Source organism: Ambystoma mexicanum, chromosome 8 (genome assembly GCF_040938575.1).
Source record: "Ambystoma mexicanum isolate Mex_15411 chromosome 8, UKY_AmexF1_1, whole genome shotgun sequence".
In the NCBI taxonomy this organism is placed as follows: Eukaryota; Metazoa; Chordata; class Amphibia; order Caudata; family Ambystomatidae; genus Ambystoma; species Ambystoma mexicanum.
The window spans coordinates 75,008,237-75,029,483 of NC_090929.1; the positions used below are offsets into that span (position 1 = coordinate 75,008,237).

At 49.9% G+C, this 21,247-nt stretch overlaps 1 protein-coding gene across 1 annotated transcript in view; it reads left to right on the plus strand.

Moving 5' to 3' along the window:
- Positions 1–19,262, plus strand: part of BARHL1 (BarH like homeobox 1) — a 59,820-nt gene extending 40,558 nt beyond the window's left edge. Inside the window, exon 3 of the mRNA XM_069612139.1 lies at positions 18,233–19,262. Coding sequence (XP_069468240.1) covers positions 18,233–18,527 — 295 coding nt within the window. The 3' untranslated portion in view covers positions 18,528–19,262. The remainder of the gene's footprint in view (positions 1–18,232) is intronic.
- The last annotated feature ends 1,985 nt before the right edge of the window (positions 19,263–21,247 follow it).

The following is a 21,247-nucleotide window of genomic DNA, read 5'->3' on the forward strand; positions in this document are numbered from 1 at the left end:
GCACCAGAGCTGGAGCCTAAGCCATACACAGAGCCCAGAAGCAGAGCTCAGAAACCGACCCAGAACCATGGCCTACCGCAAGAAACAGACCAAAGAAGCAGGCCCAGGTCTCTGAAGCAGATGCTGAGTCTAACACCTGATACAGAGCACAAAACCAGACACAGAGCCAATAACCAGGCCTATCACCACCCACTGTATGTTACTCTGTACCCATTGCACTCCAAATGTAATTACTGTACCTATTCACATGTTGTCACTAAGCTTTAAATATCCTTGTATCTGTTGCGCCCAGCTACCTAAGGGTTTGGTGTGCATTACCAAATAAACAACCAAAACAAACAAAGCAAAGAGCTGAAAACCAGACAAAGAACCCCACACCAGGGCTCCATAGCAGATAACGAGTTCAGAACCAAGGACCAGAACAGGTTACAAAGCCCAAGACTGGACATGTAGCCCACTGCCAGACATGAGGCCCCAAATCATACACAGAGTCCAACAGCTCACTCAGAGCCCAGAATAGGATACAGAATATATTGCCCAGAAGCAAAACCCAGAAACATGGGCCCCTGACGAGGAAAAGACCACAGAAGCAGAGAGAGAACACACAACCAGGGCTTCCAACTAGGAACTGAGCCCAGAAAAAGACACAGAGCGTAATACCAGGTACAGGGCCCAAAACCAGGCACAAAGCCCAGGACCAGACACAGAGCCCACGCCATACATGGATCCCAGAACCAAACAGTGAACCCAAAGCCGAGAAGCGGAGCTCTGAAAGACACCCAGAACCCCGGCCTATAACAAGACAAAGACCAAAGAAGCAGACCATGGGCTCTGAGGCAGATCGCAGGTACCGAGCACAAAAGCAGGCAGCAAATGAAAAGAGCCAGGACCCCAGCATAGAACCCTGCACCAGAGCTCGAAACGGCGCAGGTCTCAAGACACAGAACCAGACTTCACATATAGGCCAGTTCCCGACCAGATACCAAAACACCATACACAGAGTCCAAAAGCTTACTCGAAGTCCAGGACCAGAAACAGAGATGAGTGCAGATGGAAACTCTTGAACTCGGGCCTAAAACGAGACATAGACCAGAGAAGCAGTGAGAGAACCCAAAACCAGGGCGTACTACCAGACGCTGAGCGAAACGCCAGACTCTGGGCCAGGGGAAATACACAGAACAAAATAGCAGATACGGGGCTCAGAACCAGACACAGAGCCTAGAATCCATACATTGGGCCAAAAAAACATAGAAGGGGCCCAGAACCAGGCATGGAACCCAGGCACAGAAGCAGGGCTCAGAAACAGCTGCAACATCCCGGACCAGGACATGTAGCAAGACAGAGTACAGAAGCAGAAGGACGACCACCACAGCTGCTACAGAACGAGAGCTCAAAATCAAATACTAAGCCAAGAACCACACAGAGAGCTTCAACTGGTGCTATGAAATAGACTCAGAGCCCAACACCAGACACACACACTGCAGAACAAGACAAAGAGCCCGGAACCAGGTAGGCATCCCAGAGCCAGACAGAGAGACCAGGTCATTGAAGTACACCTTGCACCCAATACCATGCACAGAGTCCAGAACCAGACACAGATCGAAGGCACAGAATCAGAGCTCAGAAACAGATACCAAGTCCAGAACGATGGCTAGAGCAAAGACACGGGCCAAAGAAGCAGAAAGAGAACCCAGAACCAGCCCTCAAAACCAAATACAGAGCCCTGGAGCAGACAGAGAGATTCAACTGGTGCTCTGAAATAGACTCAAAGCCCAAGACTTGATACACACCACAGAACAAGATATAGAGCCCAGGTAGGCATCCCAGAACGCGACATAGAGGCTATGGCATGAAAATAGACTTTGCACCCAATACCATACACAGAGTCCAGAACTAGACACAGATCGAAGGCACAGAATCAGAGCTCAGAAACAGATACCACGGATCAAAGAAGCAGCAAGAGAACCAAGAACCAGCCCTCAAAACCAAATACTGATCCTGGACCAGACAGAGAGCTCCACCTGGTGCTCTGAAATAGACTCAGAGCCCTACACCAGACACACACGCCGCAGGACCAGACACAGAGCCCCTAACCAGGTAGGCATCCCAGAGCCAGACACAGAGACCAGGTCATTGAAGTACACCTTGCACCCAATACCATGCATAGAGTCCAGAACCAGACACAGATCGAAGGCACAGAATCAGAGCTCAGAAGCAGATACCACGGACCAAAGAAGCAGGAAAAGAACTCAGAACCAGGGCTCAAAACAAAATACTGAGCCCTGAGCCAGACAGAGAGCTTCATCTGGTGCTCTGAAATAGACTCAGAGCCCACCACCAGATACACACAGCTGAACAAGACATAGAGTACGGAACCAGGTAGGCATCCCGGAACCAGACCCAGAGGCCAGGGGATGGAAATAGTCCTAGCACCTATACCATACACAGAGCCCAGAACCAGACAGAGAATTGATGGCCCAGAATCAGAGCTCAGAAACAGATACCAAGTCCAGAACGAGGTCTAGACCAAAGACACAGACCAAAAAAGCAGCATGAAAACCCAGAACCAGACCTCAAAACCAAATACTGAGCCCTGGACCAGACAGAGAGCTTCATCTGGTGCTCTGAAATAGACTCAGAGCCCCCCACCAGATACACACAGCCAAACAAGACATAGAGTACGGAACCAGGTAGGCATCCCAGAACCAGACCCAGAGGCCAGGGCATGGAAATAGTCCTAGCGCCTGGTACCATACACAGAGCCCAGAACCAGACAGAGAATTGATGGCCCAGAATCAGAGCTCAGAAGCAGATACCAAGTCCAGAACGAGGTCTAGACCAAAGACACAGACCAAAAAAGCAGCATGAAAACCCAGAACCAGACCTCAAAACCAAATACTGAGCCCTGGACTAGACAGAGAGCTTAATCTGGTGCTCTGGAATAGACTCAGAGCCCAACACCAGACACACACACCGCAGGACCAGACACAGAGCCCTTAACCAGGTAAGCATCCCAGAACCAGACACAGAGACCATGGCATGGAAATTGACCTAGCGCCCAATACCATGCACAGAGTCCAGAACCAGACACAGATCGAAGGCACAGAATCAGAGCTCAGAAACAGATACCACGGACCAAAGAAGCAGGAAAAGAACTCAGAACTAGGGCTCAAAACCAAATACTGAGCCCTGAACCAGACAGAGAGCGTCATCTGGTGCTCTGAAATAGACTCAGCGCCCGACACCAGATACACACAGCAGAACAAGACATAGAGCCCGGAACCAGGTAGGCATCCCAGAACCAGACACAGAGGCCAGGGCATGGAAATAGACCTAGGTCCCAATACCATACACGGAGCCCAGAACCAGACACAGAATCGATGGCCCAGAATAAGAGCTCAGAAATAGATACCAAGTCCAGAACGAGAGTTAGACCAAACACGCGCGCCAAAAAAATCAGCAGGAGAACCCAGGACCAGGCCTCAAAACCATATACTAAGCAATTAACTAAACATAGAGCTCCTACAGGTGATCAGAAATAGACTCAAAGACCCACACCAGACACACAGGCCACAGAACCAGACATAGAGCCCGGAAACAGGCAGACATCCCAGAACCAGACACGGAGACCAGGGCATGGAAATAGATCTTGCACCCAACACCATGCACAGAGCCCAGAACCAGGCACAGATCAAAGGCGCAGAATCAGAGCTCAGAAACAGATACCACGGATCAAAGAAGCAGCAAAAGAACCCAGAACCAGGGCACAAATCCATATACTGAGCCATGAACCAGACAGAGAGCTTCAACGGGTGCTCAGAAATAGACTAGAGACGAATACCAGACACACACAGCAGAACAATACAGAGTACGGAACCAGGTAGGCATCCCGGAACCAGACACAGAGGCTAGGGCATGGAAATAGACCTAGTGACCAATACCATACACAGAGCCCAGAACCACACACAGAATCGAGGGCCCAGAATCAGGGTCCCTGAAACAGATACCAAGTCCATAACGACAGAACGAGGGCCTATAACAAGACACATACGCAGGATGCAGCGGAAGAACCCAGAGCCAGGGCTCAAAACCAAACACTGAGCCCTGAACCAGACAGAGAGCTCCACGAGGTGCTCTGAAATAGACTCAGAGCCCAAAACCAGACACACACAGCAGGACCAGACAGAGAGCTTCGATACTCGGAAATAAACACAGAGCCCGGTAACACATACCAACCATGGGACCAGACACAGAGCACAGAAGCAGACACGGGGCCCAGAACAAGGGGGCGGAAATCGAGCTACAGCCCAGTACGAGGTACAGTACCCAGAACCAGCCTCTACTGAACCAGGCACAGAGCCGACAACGGCACACGCAGTCCACAGCCCAACCTACAACTAGACGAAGTACATGGACAGAGCTCAGAACAGGCACTGACACCAGGGCAGGGAGGGGAGGGAGAAGGAGGGGAAGGAAGGAAGGAAGGAAGGAAGGAAGGAAGGAAGGAAGGAAGGAAGGAAGGAAGGAAGGAAGGAAGGAAGGAAGGAAGGAAGGAAGGAAGGAAGGAAGGAAGGAAGGAAGGAAGGAAGGAAGGAAGGAAGGAAGGAAGGAAGGAAGGAAGGAAGGAAGGAAGGAAGGAAGGAAGGAAGGAAGGAAGGAAGGAAGGAAGGAAGGAAGGAAGGAAGGAAGGAAGGAAGGAAGGAAGGAAGGAAGGAAGGAAGGAAGGAAGGAAGGAAGGAAGGAAGGAAGGAAGGAAGGAAGGAAGGAAGGAAGGAAGGAAGGTCGGTCGATCGGGGTACGGAAGGGGAGGTAAGGGGGGGGAGGAACGGAAGAGGGTGGCGTTTGCCAAGCTCCAGGGAAATGTTTGAGTGAGAAAGTGAGATCTGTATTGGGCTGTTATTAAATCATTCATCCAATAGGGAAACACGGAGGGCCTGATTGATATGAGATGGCATGGCATGTATAACGCGCCTATACACAAGTGTTTCAAGGCGCGAAGGTTCACAAAGCGTTTTCCAATGGGATTGCGCCCTTCAAAAACGCGTTTGTAAATCAGGCCCGTGTGGTGCGGGTCGGGAGCGGAATGCGGAGAGGCGCCCCTCGTGAACCCTCCCCTTCCTTCATGGATTAATTTTGGGACACCGTCCCCATAAACCCGTCTTTTCCCAGAAGTTGCGCCGGGAGCTCACAGCAGAGCACGGCTGTCCCAAGCGTGACCTCTGCCCCGGAGAAGGGGTGCTTTTGGATGGCGCCTCTTCTGCTGTTTTCTGCGCCCCGCTTTCTTCTGAAACACCCCCTCCCCACTCACCGCCATCCTTCCGCCGCTGCCCATCCTCGTCTTTCAGGCAGCAGACCCGAGGAAGTGCAGTCAAGGCCGAAACGCCCCTTTAAGTAAACACAGCGGCACAACACATTGACCCATTAATAAAACATGGCAATTACAGCGTCGGTATCAATAATTAACAGCAGTTACAGTAATTACACAATTATTATAATTCTGAATAATTTACAGCTGGAAGTGGGAAGTCGTGCGCGCGCGGGGCCTGGAAGCTGGGAGACGTCAGCCCGGCGCGCTAAACAGATTCATTGCAGAATCCATCGTGACATCTCCGGGGGGTGTCCTGGGGGCCTGCAAAGGACGCCATTCACGCAGCGCACCCTTCATTTCCACCTGCCGGCCTTACTTCTCAATTCCATGTGTAAGGTTTTGCATTCTCCGGTTTCTTCGTGACTTGCTCTGTGTGGGGTGAACATGATTGCTCTAGGTACACGTTTATTTATTTTACATGTGAAGGAGTGTGCTTAACCCTGGGGCGTCTAGGCGCTAGTTCCATGCGGGAGCTCGTTTTATTTTCTTTGCAATCGATATATCAATACTTTGGCATTTTCTTACAAACTTGACGTAAATATTACTCAGCTCTCAAGCGCACGGGGGTGCATTTTTCAGCAGACATGTGTCGGCCCCAAAGAAAGTGTCTGGGTGTCTCGGAGCCCCCGCACTGCATGACTTCATCAACCACACGTTTTTCATGTCTGTTGTGGTCCCCTGTTTTGGGGGCAAAACACGGGCAAGTGCACACAGGCCCCGGGTGAGAAGGCGAAGGGGCTCCTACACAACTACAGTGATGCGCTGAGCACAACAGTGGCCAGGCTGTATGAAGCACAGGAGTCTCTCCCTCTCCTTCTCCCTCTCCTTCTCTCTCTCTCCCTTTCTATCTCTTTCTTTATTTCTCTCTCTCTCTCTCCCTCTCTCCTCCTCTGTATCGCCCTCTCTCTCCCTCCCTTTATCTCTCACTTTGTCTCTCCCTTTCTCTCTCGCTCCCTTTCTCTCTCTCTCTCTTTCTCTTTCTCTTTCTCTCTTTCTTTCCCTCTCTCTTTCCCTCACTCTCTCTCCCTTTCTCCCTCGCCCTCTCTCTTTCCTTCTCTCTCTCCTTCTCTCTGTGTGTCCCTCTCTTTCTCCTCTCTATCTCTCTCTCCCCCTTTCTCTCTATCTCTCTCCTTCTCTGTATCGCCCTCTCTCTCCCTCCTTTTATTTCTCACTTTGTCTATCCCTTTCTCTCTCGCTCTTTCCCCCCCCCTCACTCCCTTTCTCTCTCCCTTTCTCTCTCTCTCTCCCCCTCTCTCCTTTCTCTCTCTCCCTCACTCCCTTTCTCTCTCTCCCTTTCTCCTTCTCTTTCCCCCTCTCTCTCCTCCCTCTCCTTCTATCTCTCCCTCTCCCATTCTCTCTCTCTCCCTTTCTATCTCTTTCTTTCTTTCTCTCTCTCCTCCTCTGTATCGCCCTCTCTCTCCTTCCCTTTATCTCTCACTTTGTCGCTCCCTTTCTCTCTCTCCCTTTCTCTCTCCCTTTCTCTCTCCCTTTCTCTATCTCCCTCTCTCTTGCCCTCTCTCTCTCCCTCTCTCTGTCTGGCCCTCTCTTTCTCCCCTCTATCTCTCTCTCCCCCTTTCTCTATGTCTATCCCTTCCTCCCTCTATCCCTCCCTTCCTCCCCCTCTCCCCCTCACTTTCTCTCCCTCTCCCTCCCTCTCTCCCCCCCCCCCCCTTTCTCTGGGGGGAGGAAAAGGCACACAGAAAAGCGGTGCACTGGTTAGTGCTGCACATAAAGCTCAGCATTTGCTACTCAATAATAACACTAGGTTATTGTATAGCGCTCCATTGTAGATTGCTCCTGCTTCAAAGCACTCCAGTGAACGCTGTCACTATTAGCCAATTTGCCAAGGTTGACAGGCGGAGTCGGTCCTGGCTGCCTGGCAGCAGGACACGGTCGTGGACTTGCAGGCTGGTCACCCTCGGGAAAGAGGATGGCGCCATTATGCCCTGCTGCCTGGGTAGATGGGCTGTTTCTGGCTGGGCATCGTATCCCACCCTGAGACCCAGCGCACTGAAGACGTGACTTCATGCCACGTCTGCGCTTAGGGTTCCCGCACCAGGTGCCACCGCAGCTGAGGACACGTCTCCGCAGCGAGGGGAGGTTGCGGGAGGGGGGGGGATCCCTCAAGTTATCTCCCTCGGAGATATGTGCAGGGCACGGCAATTAAACATGCAGAAGGAGCAGGTGTCTGCAGTCCGCCCAGGTCACAGCTGGGCTCCGGTTGGTCTAAAAACGGGCGAAATGCACGGGTCCGGGGCAGCCTCCGGACCACCGAGTGTCCTACGGGGAGGGGCTGCCCCCGAACCACTGAGTGTCCTACTGGGGGAGGGGGCTGCCCCCGAACCACTGAGTGTCCTAGGGGGGGGGGGGGGCTGCTCCGAACCACTTAGTGTCCTACGGGCGGGGAGGGGGCAGCCTCAGGACCACCGAGTGTCCTACAGGGGAGGGGGCAGCCTCCGGACCACCGAGTGTCCTACAGGGGAGGGGGCAGCTACAGTCACACGGTACTGCATATGCGCACAGAACAAAGTGCAGGACACATGAGCGTGCGCCGTGTACTTCCCACCCCGCACGTGCACCAGCAAGAACGTGCACCGTTTATTGCCGTTCATGCGTGTGCACGCAAACTGCTGAGTACCGCCAGAAGTATGCACCCGTCCTCCATGTGCACATCACCGCCAACATGCACCGTCTACTGCCCTTCCTGAACATGCAGACATTCTGCTGTGCTGCACCAGTAGCATGCGCCGTTTACTGCACATGCACGCAGACTGCTATGCTGCACCGTTTACTGCCCGTACTTCACATGTGGGCACCAGTATGAGGCATGCACCATTTGCCCTTCCTGCTGCTGCATACAGACCGCCAGGAGCATGCACCATTTACTGCTCTTCCTGCACGTGCAGCGCACAGGAGCTCGCACCAGCGCACAGGAGCATGCACCATTTGCTGCTCTTCCTGCACGTGCAGCGCACAGGAGCATGCACCATTTGCTGCTCTTCCTGCACGTGCAGCGCACAGGAGCATGCACCAGTTACTGCTCTTCCTGCAAGTGCAGCGCACAGGAGCATGCACCATTTGCTGCTCTTCCTGCACGTGCAGCGCACAGGAGCATGCACCAGTTACTGCTCTTCCTGCACGTGCAGCACACAGGAGCATGCACCATTTGCTGCTCTTCCTGCACGTGCAGCGCACAGGAGCATGCACCATTTACTGCTCTTCCTGCACGTGCAGCGCACAGGAGCATGCACCATTTGCTGCTCTTCCTGCACGTGCAGCGCACAGGAGCATGCACCATTTGCTGCTCTTCCTGCACGTGCAGGGCACAGGAGCACGCACCAGCGCACAGGAGCATGCACCATTTGCTGCTCTTCCTGCACGTGCATCGCACAGGAGAATGCACCATTTGCTGCTCTTCCTGCACGTGCAGCGCAGAGGAGAATGCACCATTTACTGCTCTTCCTGCACGTGCAGCGCACAGGAGCATGCACCATTTGCTGCTCTTCCTGCACGTGCAGTGCACAGGAGCATGCACCATTTGCTGCCCTTCCTGCACGTGCACCGCACCATTTACTGCTCACTTCCTGTGACCAGGGCCTTATTTATGAAAACGCAGTCATATATGATTTATTATTTTATTATGAATAACAAAAACATATGCTTTACAACATTATACAATTTACATTAAGGAGACATTCTTGGGGGAACTTCCCTGGATTGCGAGACGAGCAGATGTAGATTTGCGGATTGAAACGTATGTCCATATGCATAATTCCTACCAAGCATGCATGTCTCGCGCAGGGGCTCATCGTTTGCAACTGCAGTATTCCGATATTGCAAGAAAAAAACGATTTGTTTTTAGGTTTATGTTATTTTACAATAAAACACAGGTGTGGAAAAAATAGACAATTCACGCGAGACAAATATGTGTATGGAAGGCACCACTTCCGGTGATGTGTGATTTCACCCAGGGTGGGGCGGGTGATCCATGGGCCCGACAGACCCTGCCCTGTGGGCTGTTAATGCCCCACACGCCGTCGCCGTCACCGAGGGTAAAATCCGAGTGGTCAAAATACCCCCAAAAATACAGAATTGTTTTTTAAATGCCCCCTTTTTTCTAGCCTTTAAACCCCACCCCCTCCCATTTTAACCCCTTACCCCACTACCGCACATATATATATATTTAAATGTTTCGGAATATTTTGGCTATCGGTGAAACTTGCCATTCTGATTTATTTTATTTAAATCACTTGGAGGAGGCGGTGGGGGCGGGGGGGCAGGCACATTAACCTCAGAAGGAAAAGATCTGCAGAATAAAATGTCACTCAATTGACATCAGACGTGTTTGTGCCTGACAAGTGATTTAGAGGAAGTCTGACAAGTGACTTAGAGGGCGCTTGTCAAGTGATTTAGAGGAAGCCTGACAAGTGATTTAGAGGGCGCCTTTCAAGTGATTTAGAGGAAGTCTGACAAGTGATTTAGAGGGCGGGATCTTTTACGATAAATATATAATAACGTTAAGCGGCGTCTTCATTTCCAGCGGGCATGTCTGAATTCTGCAACATTCTCTGATTGAAAAGGGAAGGGGCAGCGACCACACTGTCAGATATGTTACAATTTATAAGGAACAGATTGGCCTTGCCGAAGATGGAATACTCACCAGAATATATATATATATATTTTACAATAACCCGTCATTTCCCAGAGAGCGATAACTACCCTACGCCTCCCGACTGCACCACGGGAACGTGGTTTTATTCCACAGGAGGGGGGGGGGGGTCGGCTCTAAACCGCTAGTCGGGCTTTTGGGAAGGGGCAGAAGGCATCGTCTGCGCGTGTTTGGGGAGTGTAAGAAGCATGGCGGTGCCAGGCAATGCAGCACAGGTGCGTGCTATAGGCCGCGGAGATGCTGCCTGCTGTGGGTGGGGGGGTCCGTAGGGGGAGGGTCTAGTGCCTAAACCCCACCACTCTCGGTTGCATTACTTCGCCAAAATAATCTGCACTGGACCCAGAAACCCAGGGCCCCTCGGCACATCGCTTCCTCCTTGTAAAAAAAAAAGTGCGCCCCAATAGCACATCCGGCCCCTCCCACTCAGCGCTTCGATGTAGGGTGCAGCTAACCCAGAGCTACAGTAATCGGAGTCGTGTCGTGTCTTGTCGCTTGAGCCAGCCTACCCACCGAAATGTTATAAAACGATTCAGAAATCAGTTGGGTCTGGGTTGAGCCATTGCTGTCCCAGAATACGCTGTGGACACGCGCAAATCGGAGTTTGGGGGCTTCGTGGCGCTATACATTACATGGGGCCTAATTCAGAGAAGCGTTTTGTAATGGAGCAATCCCATAGGAAACTGTTCTGTGAATCAGGCCCAGAGTGCTTCCATACTATCGCCCAACTCCATGACCCTTCTTCTTTATTTCCACGCCTTAACCCAATGAGCTACCTGTTAAGATTGAAATGTAGCCTGCACGTGAGAACAATATCTCGCCATCAGGCGCAGGAACCCGCTGAGCTGTCCTGAGAGGACTACAACTTGTGAGCTGTAGTTCACACGGAAGCATGTGAAGCTGGCGCCTGCGGGTTGCATGTTACAGGCGAGCTTCATGGGGTGTCCTATTGGGTTCGAACCCCGAGACGTACCGGCTGCACACCCCGTTCTGCAGGAGTGTGCAGAACGGCTGCCTTACCAGTTGCTGTCGGGGTTCCCGACCCCCTGGTTACACCGAAATTTATGCAGTGGGCACATGCGCCGATTGTGCCAATTAACCAGCTCAGGTAATGTTCTGTGAGAATGCCCACAAAGTGGCACGCGCCAAGCCACGCCTCCCATTTCACCCGGGCACTGTGTACATTGCTTGTATACAAAGCGCACGAAGACCGCCAGCGCATCTTCTTGGCGCTGGCCACATTCACCCGAGAGGCGGCAGGTCGTGAGCGATTGGAGTGGGTGGCAGAGATGCCCCAGCTGGCAGACCTCACCAGAACCTCGACGCTACAGAGCGCGTTTGCCATGAGGTCTCCGGCTTTACCTGTCCGTGCTCAGCGCAGGAGTCACACATGGCAGGCAGCCTGCATGTCTCCCTAAACCCAGAACCGCGGAAGCCCCTCGTCGCTTCTTCCCAGCGGAAGGGGGCTTTCTTTCCTCGGTTGGGTTTCCCATGATTTGGGGTCGTGCATTCTTTCTGCGACATGGCTCCTGTTTGTTTTGAGCTCAAGCGGTCTATAGGGGACTCAGGCACAGCCTCAATTCACCACGAGTCACTAAGATGCCAAAAGGTTTAAAGAAGTTGGGTGTGGGTTCTGTGGGAGCCAATAGGTGTTGGGGACCCAACCAAAATCTTGCGATTCTGGGGAAACGATTTTATATAATACGGGTACTTCTACAGGGCAATAACAGCCCGCGGGGCCGAGGCTGTAGGGCTCACGGGTCAGTGTGGGGGCAATAACAGCCCACAGGGCATGGCCTGTAGGGCTCATGGGTCAGTGTGGGGGCAATAACAGCCCTCAGGGCGGGGTCTGTAGGGCTCATGGGTCAGTGTGGGGGCAATAACAGCCTGCAGGGCATGGTCTGTAGGGCTCATGGGTCAGTGTCGGGGCAATAACAGCCCGCAGGATGGGGTCTGTAGGGCTCATGGGTCAGTGTGGGGGCAATAACACCCCACAGGGCATGGTCTGTAGCGCACATAGGTCCGTGTGGGGGCAATAACAGCCACAGGGTGGGGTCTGTAGGTCTCATGGGTCTGTGTGGGGACAATAACAGCCCTCAGGGCGTGGCCTGTAGGGCTCATAGCTCAGTGTGGGGTAGGATAGATGGGAAACTTACTGAATAGTGCTGCTGGCAGTCTGGACCAGCACTTTCAGCCCAATCTGCTCTCAAGCTCACTCTTTACAAAAAAATGAAATGTGAATTATAAGTGATTTTGGCTCAAAGTACAAAAGGGGAATTCTGGAAGCAGACTGTCAAACTCTAAAATGGAGTGAATTGCCAGAGACTTGGAACAGTTGGCCTCCAGCCACAATCCCAGCCGCTCACAGAAGCTGGACGCGCTTGGGTGCCCAGGGTGTGAGCGCTGCACAAACTGCAAAGTGCAAACAGAGAAATGACTGCGAACCGATTCCCAATAAGATGCGGTGGAGACTGGGACAGACTCCCGCAGTATTACGGACAGACTCCCACACTATTACGGACAGACCCCCACAGTACTACAGACAGACTCCCGCAGTATTATGGCTAGCACGCACGCAACCTATTCAGATATTCCAAACCCTACTAAATAGCTGTGGCTGCTTAAAACGTATATTTAATACTGTTCTCTTTGGGTAAAAGGGTCCTGATACCCTGCGCGCCTGTGACATATTGACACATTCCATTCAGCCTCTTAAGTTCTCGTAATGTAAGGAATTGATTCTTAGCCCACTGCACGTTAGTGGCATTCTCACTTTCTAGAACATAAATAGATCGTAGAGAAATACAGCAGCTGTCACCAATGTCCAGGAAAAAATTACAATGCCTCCCCCACTGGGTCCCCCAGTGCCAATTGCCATTTGTTTGGCTTTTTTCCAATTTATTTTTAAAGTGTGCTCTAAAATGCAGCATTTGAAACCATTATTTTAAAAAAGACAATCCTGAGCGGAGAACGCCATCCCCCCCCCACCCCTTCATTGGTTCGGGCTCCATTGCGACACTCGGTCGCTGCGGCATATCCGCCACTGGCCCTGGGACTGTGGTGGGAGCAGGATGCGGGGAGCCATAGGATAGTGGTGGGAGCAGGGTGGGGAAAGCCCATGGTCTTTGGCAGCTGGGGAGAGCCCAAGGACTATCCTGGGAGCAGGGCGCGACGACATCGCCTATTAGTTCATAGCCATTTGGACTTACTGTCCATTTGACATTTTTTGGGGGGCCCGACCTACCCACATTTTGCTCTGGGCGGAGGGAGCAGGCCAAAAAATGTTAAGACCACTGCTGTAGGGTGACTTTAAAAAACAAATGGGACCTATTCCCACCGTCCAGGAGCGGTTGCCCGGAATAAGAAAGTAAGGGAATGATAGGCGATTTACAGGAAATTGAAGGAACGTTGTACCCTTTATTTCCCACTCACTTCGAGCCCTGGGGGAGAGGCCACGAATCATGAGTTTTCCAATGCTATTTTTAGGTTAACTTGAGTTAGTTGAGTCTTTAACAATGTCTGCCATGAAAGCCGGCGCAGGACGCCCCAAGAACATTTACCCCGAAGAAAGGGTAAGCAGCCTGCAGCTCTCCAGGTGTTTTGGACTACAACTCCCATCAACCCTACCATCATAGTCAATGAAGAGGGATCATGGAAGTTGTTTGAAACATCTGGAGAACCACAGGTCCGCTCTCTCCAGAGGTTTCAACATCCTTGAAGCAAAGCAGGCAGTGGCCCGGTTTGCAGTTTTCGATATCTTGGTCCGGTAAGGACAGGGTTAAGTCTATCTTTGTTCCGGGTGCTGCAGGAACTTCCACTTCCGGTGCATCAAACTGTAAACATGTGTAGTGCAAAGAGCTCCAAACTGTTCAGGTCCCTGATGCTCCTCTTATCACACCTGGATTACCGTAATCTGGTCTTATGCGGTTCCCGCTAACGCGCCTCAGGTTCCAGAAGCTTCCACTAGAATACAATATTCTATATAAAGGCCCCCCTCCTGCTCCTTGAGGATAGGCACACGCTCTAGGACATACCCCAAAAAACAACCATGCTGCCTACCTCCCCGGAAAGAGGCAGGAGATCTTGGGTGCAAGGGGTGCTTGAATATAGTAATCTTTGGGGCTCATTCTGGGGCACATGATGCGACCCATCAGGAATACTGCAAGAGAAAATTACAGCTACCGTATGAGGTGACCCCAGGGGCCTGTTCACACACGTGCATGTGGTATTTCTAAATTGCCACATGCAAAATGTAACAGTGCATAAAATACTTTAAAACAGAAAGCTGATGGCTAGAAGGTTTTGAATGAACATAAGCTCTGGTGCTGCTCTGGGCAACCACCCAGAGCCTCGCTTTTCAGCCTGCAAAGCGGTTACAGAAACGGGAAATCACATACAAACCAGGCTTGGTCCCACCCTAAGAGGGGCATTCCAGCCCTAACTCCAAGGCCACATTCCTCTGCACGAGACCACAAGACCACAAGCAAGCCTCAACAGGTTTCTGCCTCTCTGGGCGTCAGCGATGAGATGGTGCTTGGGTCTCTAGGCAGCTCAAGCTTGGGACCCCATCTTTAGACAGACCCGTCCCACTCACGGTGGGACCAAACCAAATTTGCATATGGTCTTTCCCTTTCTGCAAACGCATGTCAGCCTGAAAAACGATGGACTGCAAGATTGCCCAGAGCAATGCCTGCGGTTATGACTAATTCAAAACCTTCCAGCCATCACCTTTAGTTTTACAAATATCACCCAGAGTGGGACTCAGATCTGAGTCCTGAGCCTCGTGGGCCTAGAGACTCAAGCTACACCTCACTGATGATGACCAATGAAGATGAAAGCTGTCTGGGGGTGCTTGTGGTCTCGTGCAGAGAGGATGTGATTTAGCAGTTCCGACTGGACTGCCCCTTTTGTGGGTGGGGCTCAGCCTGATTTGCATATGGTCTTTTCCTTTCTGTAATCCATGGCAGCCTGAAAAACGATGGTCTGGAGAATGAGGTTTTGTAAAATACTGTGAGGTATACCTATGGGATCACTGGAAATGAGGGGAGTACCCCCCAACCCCCACAATCAACAGCACCAGACAAAAAGATCTTGATATTCTAGCGAGCCTGGTCTGTGACCCATCTAGAACTAGTGAACCCCTCACCCTTTAGCAATCTTAAGCCAAGAACCAGCCTGGGGTACAGAAAGACTATGGGCCTCATTACACGTTAGGCGGTAAGGGTTTACTGGTACCGGTAAACCCTTACCGCCTTACTACGAGTTCCCGTTGCGGGACCCGACCTTAATGGCTGGTTTTACCAGCCGTTAAAGTAGGGTGCCGCAAAGGGACCTTGGAGCTAATTACGGTACCGCAATTTGCGGTACCGTAATAAGCACCTTCCCCATTCCCATTATGCCCTATGGGGGCAAAAATGAGAATGGGGAAGTGCCTTGGTGAATCGGGAATTACCGCCCCCGCTCACCTTGGAGTAGGGCGGTAATTCCGCCATCCACCAAGGCAGACACGGTAAAATACCGGCGGCAACCATGGCGCTAATAGCGCCATGGTTACCCCCTACCGTGTAATGAGGCACTATATATATATATATATATATATATATATATGTATACATATATATTTATTTATTAATGGTTGAATATTGTGGAGGGGGAATGTTGGGGGAAATTGCTGTCTTTGCCACCTTCAGTGCCAATCACAGTTATAAGGCTTGAAACAGGTCTGTTATCTCTTGAAGAGCAGGTCAATGAAAAGAGGTGCCTATTATACACTGAGCTCTTCGAAAAACCGAAAGCACAAGCCTGAGGGTGATGAGACCTCTAATTACCCACAGTGGAGCAACAAAGCAGACGAAATTCTGGCTAGAGGCCCTGTGTGTAAGAAACTACGAAATGCTTGGCTGGAGACCTGATCCAACTCTCCATTTACTGCCCTTAGTCAAAAGTGGAAAAGAAAACAGAACATGGGAATGGAACATGAACTATGAACGACTCCGAAAGTTAAAAACGTTTTCCAAAATAGTTGAGAGGATGCCTCTGTTTCCAGCACCGCCGAGACACCTGATTATTTTCCCGTCTATGAAATTGAGACGATTCATTTTGCTGCTTCGAATAAACCAATTGCCGATCCTAAGTGTGGTAGGACCAAGGGTGTGTCTAGAATCAAAAAATATAACATGTCATATATGCCAAGTTCCCAGTAAATTGGAAACTCCTAGACATGTGTTGACGCAATGTAAGAGCTCTGGTGAGTTACATGTGAGAGAGTTGAGCAAGTTTGTGTATAACTTGGAAACGATTAAGAGTGGTACTCTGTGGAAACATTCCTTGGTTACTAAAAATACCTCCATGCACCCTGCACTTTCTAGGCTATGGATTTTAGTTGCTTTATTGAAATGAAATTAATTTATTTTCTATTTTTATACGACTATTGTTGATTTTATAGAGTCTATATAATGTGTAAATGTATGTTTATTTTGGTATGTTGAATGTTTATATGGATGTATGTGAAAAGCTTCTTTGAAACTAAAAACATCAAATAAATTAAATATATTTATTACAGAATAAGAAAATTAATATTTGCACAACATCAGAAATCTCGCCACCTCTCTCCGTTGTCCAAAGGTTTTTCTTTCCTGACAATCACTTTTTGTACAAATGGAGAACACAATTTGGTTCAGAATAACTCAGATCACAAACTCTTTATCCTCACGACGTGCACAGTTAGAACACTTGCCTGAGGTTCACATGTAGCACCTTGAATCGTGACGCGATCCGAACTTGGCACTAATACTCCTCTTTATATAAAGTTTAATTTAAATAAATTGCTAAACTTTGCAAAAACAATTTCACACAGGCAGCGATCTATGTGGTTATCTCCATGCGTGCTTAGCAAGGCATTACAGGATTGTTTAACTGCATCACATGTAAAACACATTTTGACTGGCACAAAATCTCCCTTCTCTCAGGAACACTTTCCACTTTCTGCAGAAAGTGTGTTTTTCAAATCAGGGACTTTATTCTGATTACCTTTAGGAAGAGAATTGGTCTGTCGCAGCACAAAAACCCAGACATTCCGTTTTAATTCAGCGCCCCTCTGCCTAAAGACAAGTTCTGAAGAATGGTGAACTATTAGGAATTTCATTTTGGACAAGGACACCCCTTCCCTTGTGGGAGCTTTGGGGTTGGGAATTAAATTAGGAGCACCCACTCACTTTAAATGACTATTTCTTATTCACACTGGGAGTGGTTTAGTTGATTTTGAACTTTAACAAAATCACGCCGTTTTATTTAGCTATAGGGGAATTCATTTCATTATTATTTTGCAAAATGCTAAGGGTCTACTTCCATGCACCCACCCATTAATTAAGGGGGTGTTTGGTGCCCAGGAAAGATATCAGCATTTCAGGACCCTGTCCTGGGGAAACAGGGATCTGGTCAGGCACTTCAGTCATGGATAGCCACCAGCATTCATCCCTCTATTTGGCTCTCTTTACAAAAATCCCAACCTATTTAGCTTGTCCCACTTGCTGTCTACCAGGCAATGTTAAGTCTGAAGCATTTCTTCAATAGTGGCACCCAGGTGATTTTTAGGCAGCTCTCCCCTCTCTGGCTTGTGCATCCACTTTTGAACCTCAAAACCACACCTCTGAATAATTAAAATTAGTCAGTGCTAGCTTATTAGTAGCCCATTTTAATTGGACCTCTACCGTCCTCTCCACCCTAAGGCCCAGCCCTTCTCTGTGGGTAGGCTACTGGAGTTATGTGGTTGAAATGACTCGAGGGATGAGTCCACCCACTGGAGATTTTATTTTACACCTTTCAATGTTTCACCTAAAATGTCAGTACATTGTAAAAGTTAGTATGTTACAAATAACCCTAACAATATATTTATATATATATTTGAATTGTACTCATCCTGACAGTTCTTTTGAGACGTAGCCCATTTCGGCACAATGCTATGGGTTTGAATTTTTTGGGGGGGATTTATCCAAAAATGATAATACTTATGAACGTGACATTTTCTACCCAAATAACGAATTTATTAAGTTATCACACCCTCAAATCTCTGCTTTGCGACAATGGCATCTGATAATCGCACAGTCAAAGGACACCTGAATCACTTGATATTTGATTGCATTTGTTGAGCTTTGCATGGAGGTTTCACTTATTTTCTTTTTTGCTTTCTCCTAATGCAGAACAAAATGGAAAAGGCAAACGGCGGTGGGTCTGGAGCTGCTGGCCGAAGCGGGCAACTACTCTGCCCTGCAGAGAATGTTCCCGTCCCCGTACTTCTACCCGCAGAGCCTGGTGTCCAACCTCGATCCCGGAGCAGCCTTGTACCTCTACCGGGGCCCCAGCGCCCCCCCGCCCTCTCTGCAAAGACCCCTGGTTCCCAGAATCCTCATCCATGGACTGCAGGGCGGCAGCGAGCCCCCGCCAGGACTCCCCCAACTAGGAGGGGTCCTCCAAAGGGCAGCCCAGCCCCGGTGAGCCTGAGCCATGAGGACTTTCAGAAGCCAGGCTCAGCCCAAAACTGTCTTTCTGCCCTATGGGCCTACAGAGACGGGGACCATGGGGGGCCCCAATGGACGTCTGGATGGGTGGGGTGAAGGAATCTGAACTCTGCCTCTAAGCTTCCCCTAAGACCACAGAGAACACAGACACCATTTCAAAGAGGGGAAATGTGCAACTTTGCTGTAAAATGAACTTTGAGAAACTTTACAAAGATTTCAACAATGCCAAGAACACAAGCGACGTGGCGGGGTTTAATTCTAGAGCTCGCAGCCATGGGAGATCTAGAGCCAAGTACATTGCATCAACACAATAGTGCAAATCGAAATGCAAAAAAAACGTGTTTCTAGCAACTGGAAAATGAGGGGGGGGGGCACTGAGGGCACGTGAAGAGGACTTCCCGTTGACCTCACGACCAAAGAGCTCCGAATCCAAGAAACCCTCTAAAGTGGGCACTTTAGGGGCACACATCTGTTAAAGGCTCTGGTTTATGTGTGTATTTTTAGTGCAGGGGCTATTTTCAAATATCAGATTGGCTCCAAGTGATGTTATTGTCTGGTACTGTGAAGGGGCAACATGTGTATATATACAAGGTAGCGGCGCCACAAGACTCTTATGGTGGTGACTGGTGCAGTATAGATGCTTATGGGGCTTTTCATGCTTTGTTAAAACCACCACCATTGAAGGTGTATATTATACACACAAAACGCCAATAAAGTTATGGTGGGTTTTAAAAAGGTTTGGACAAAAACCTTTCACCTGAAATGTGAAAGTAGGACAGTCCATTTAAGTTACACATTCCACAACGCCACCTAGTAGCCATCGCTGGAAGTTCACCTCCAGTTCTGAGCCACAACAGCAAGGCATTGTGGGTATGCAAATTAGCTCAAATGTAAACCCTTTTCTCCAGGAAATTGTCTTTGTCTAAGAGGGCAGTGCTACTTTATACATAGCTTAATCAACCCAAGACAGACATTTGCAGGACTGCCAGGACAACCACATTTGAATTTGAGCTAATTTGCATACCCACAATGCCTTGCTGTTGTGGCTCAGAACTGGAGATGAACTTCCAGTGATGGCTGCTAGGTGGGGTTGTGGAATGTGGGAAACGGCTCAAATGGAATTTCCTACTTCCACATTTCAGATGAAAGGTTTTTTTTCAAACCTTTTTAAACCCAGCATAATTTTCTTGGTGTTGTGTATTTATATATGTATATAATATATATGTACATATTGACAAACATATATATTATACATAAGGTATTTGTGAGCCAGTGACAAGGACTCCCCAGTTTTAATTGCATAGCCAATGCCATCATAGCCAATCCCATCTTCAAAGCCATTTTTGGGAAGTTTTGAGAAAGCTTCTGAAAGAAAGTTTTATCTGCCTCTGAACTTTCTGCCAAGGGGTGGGAGAAGGAGCTTTAAGGTGGACCCTAAAATGCACCTTAATATTCAAATCCATCCGAAAGTGCCCCTGCAGAGAACATGTCATTCGGCAGAGCTTGGAGTCAATGTGGCCCGCATCCAGAACTGTCCGTGTTCAGCCTAGGGGCACCCACAGCTCCCAAGGGTAGACCCCAAAACAAGAGACCCATTTTACATTATTATATTACATACCACTTCTTTTTCACTACTTCCTACCTCTTGAAAAATCTGTAATTCATCAGACTGACAGAATTCCACTGAATTGGACATTCTCATCCCACTGCTGTGTGTGCAATAACAAGGAGAGAGACTGAGAGACAGAAAGAGCAAGAGAGACGGGGAGAGAGAGACAGGGAGAGAGAGGGAGCGAGAGAGAGAGAGAGACAGGGAGACAGAAAGAGCGAGGGAGACGGACAGAGAGAGAGAGCGAGAGAGATGGGGAGAGAGACAGGGAGACAGAGGGAGCAAGAGAGAGAGACAGGGAGACAGAAAGAGCGAGGGAGACGGACAGAGAGAGACAGGGAGACAGAAAGAGCAAGAGAGACGGGGAGAGAGAGACAGGGAGAGAGAGGGAGCGAGAGAGAGAGAGACAGGGAGACAGAAAGAGCGAGGGAGACGGGGAGAGAGAGAGAGAGAGAGAGAGAGAGAGAGAGAGACTGAGACAGAAAGAGCGAGAGAGATGGGGCGAGAGAGACAGGGAAACAGAGGGAGCGAGAGAGAGAGGGAGACAGGGAGACAGAAAGAGCGAGAGAGAGAGACAGGGAGAAAGAAAGAGCGAGGGAGACGGAGAGAGAGAGAGAGAGAGAGAGAGAGAGAAAGAGAGACAGAAAGAGCGAGGGAGACGGAGAGAGAGAGAGAGAGACAGGGAGACAGAAAGAGCGAGGGAGATGGAGAGAGAGAGAGAGAGAGAGAGACAGGGAGACAGAAAGAGCGAGAGAGACGGGGAGAGAGAGACAGGGAGACAGAGAGAGCGAGAGAGATGAGTAGAGAGAGAGACAGGGAGACAGAAAGAGCGAGGGAGACGGGGAGAGAGAGAGAGAGAGAGACAGGGACACAGAGGGAGCAAGAGAGAGAGAGACAGGGAGACAGAAAGAGCGAGGGAGACGGAGAGAGAGAGAGAGAGAGAGACTGAGAGACAGAAAGAGCGAAAGAGATGGGGAGAGAGAGACAGGGAAACAGAGGGAGCGAGAGAGAGAGGGAGACAGGGAGACAGAAAGAGCGAGGGAGATGGACAGAGAGAGAGAGAGAGAGACAGGGAGACAGAAAGAGCG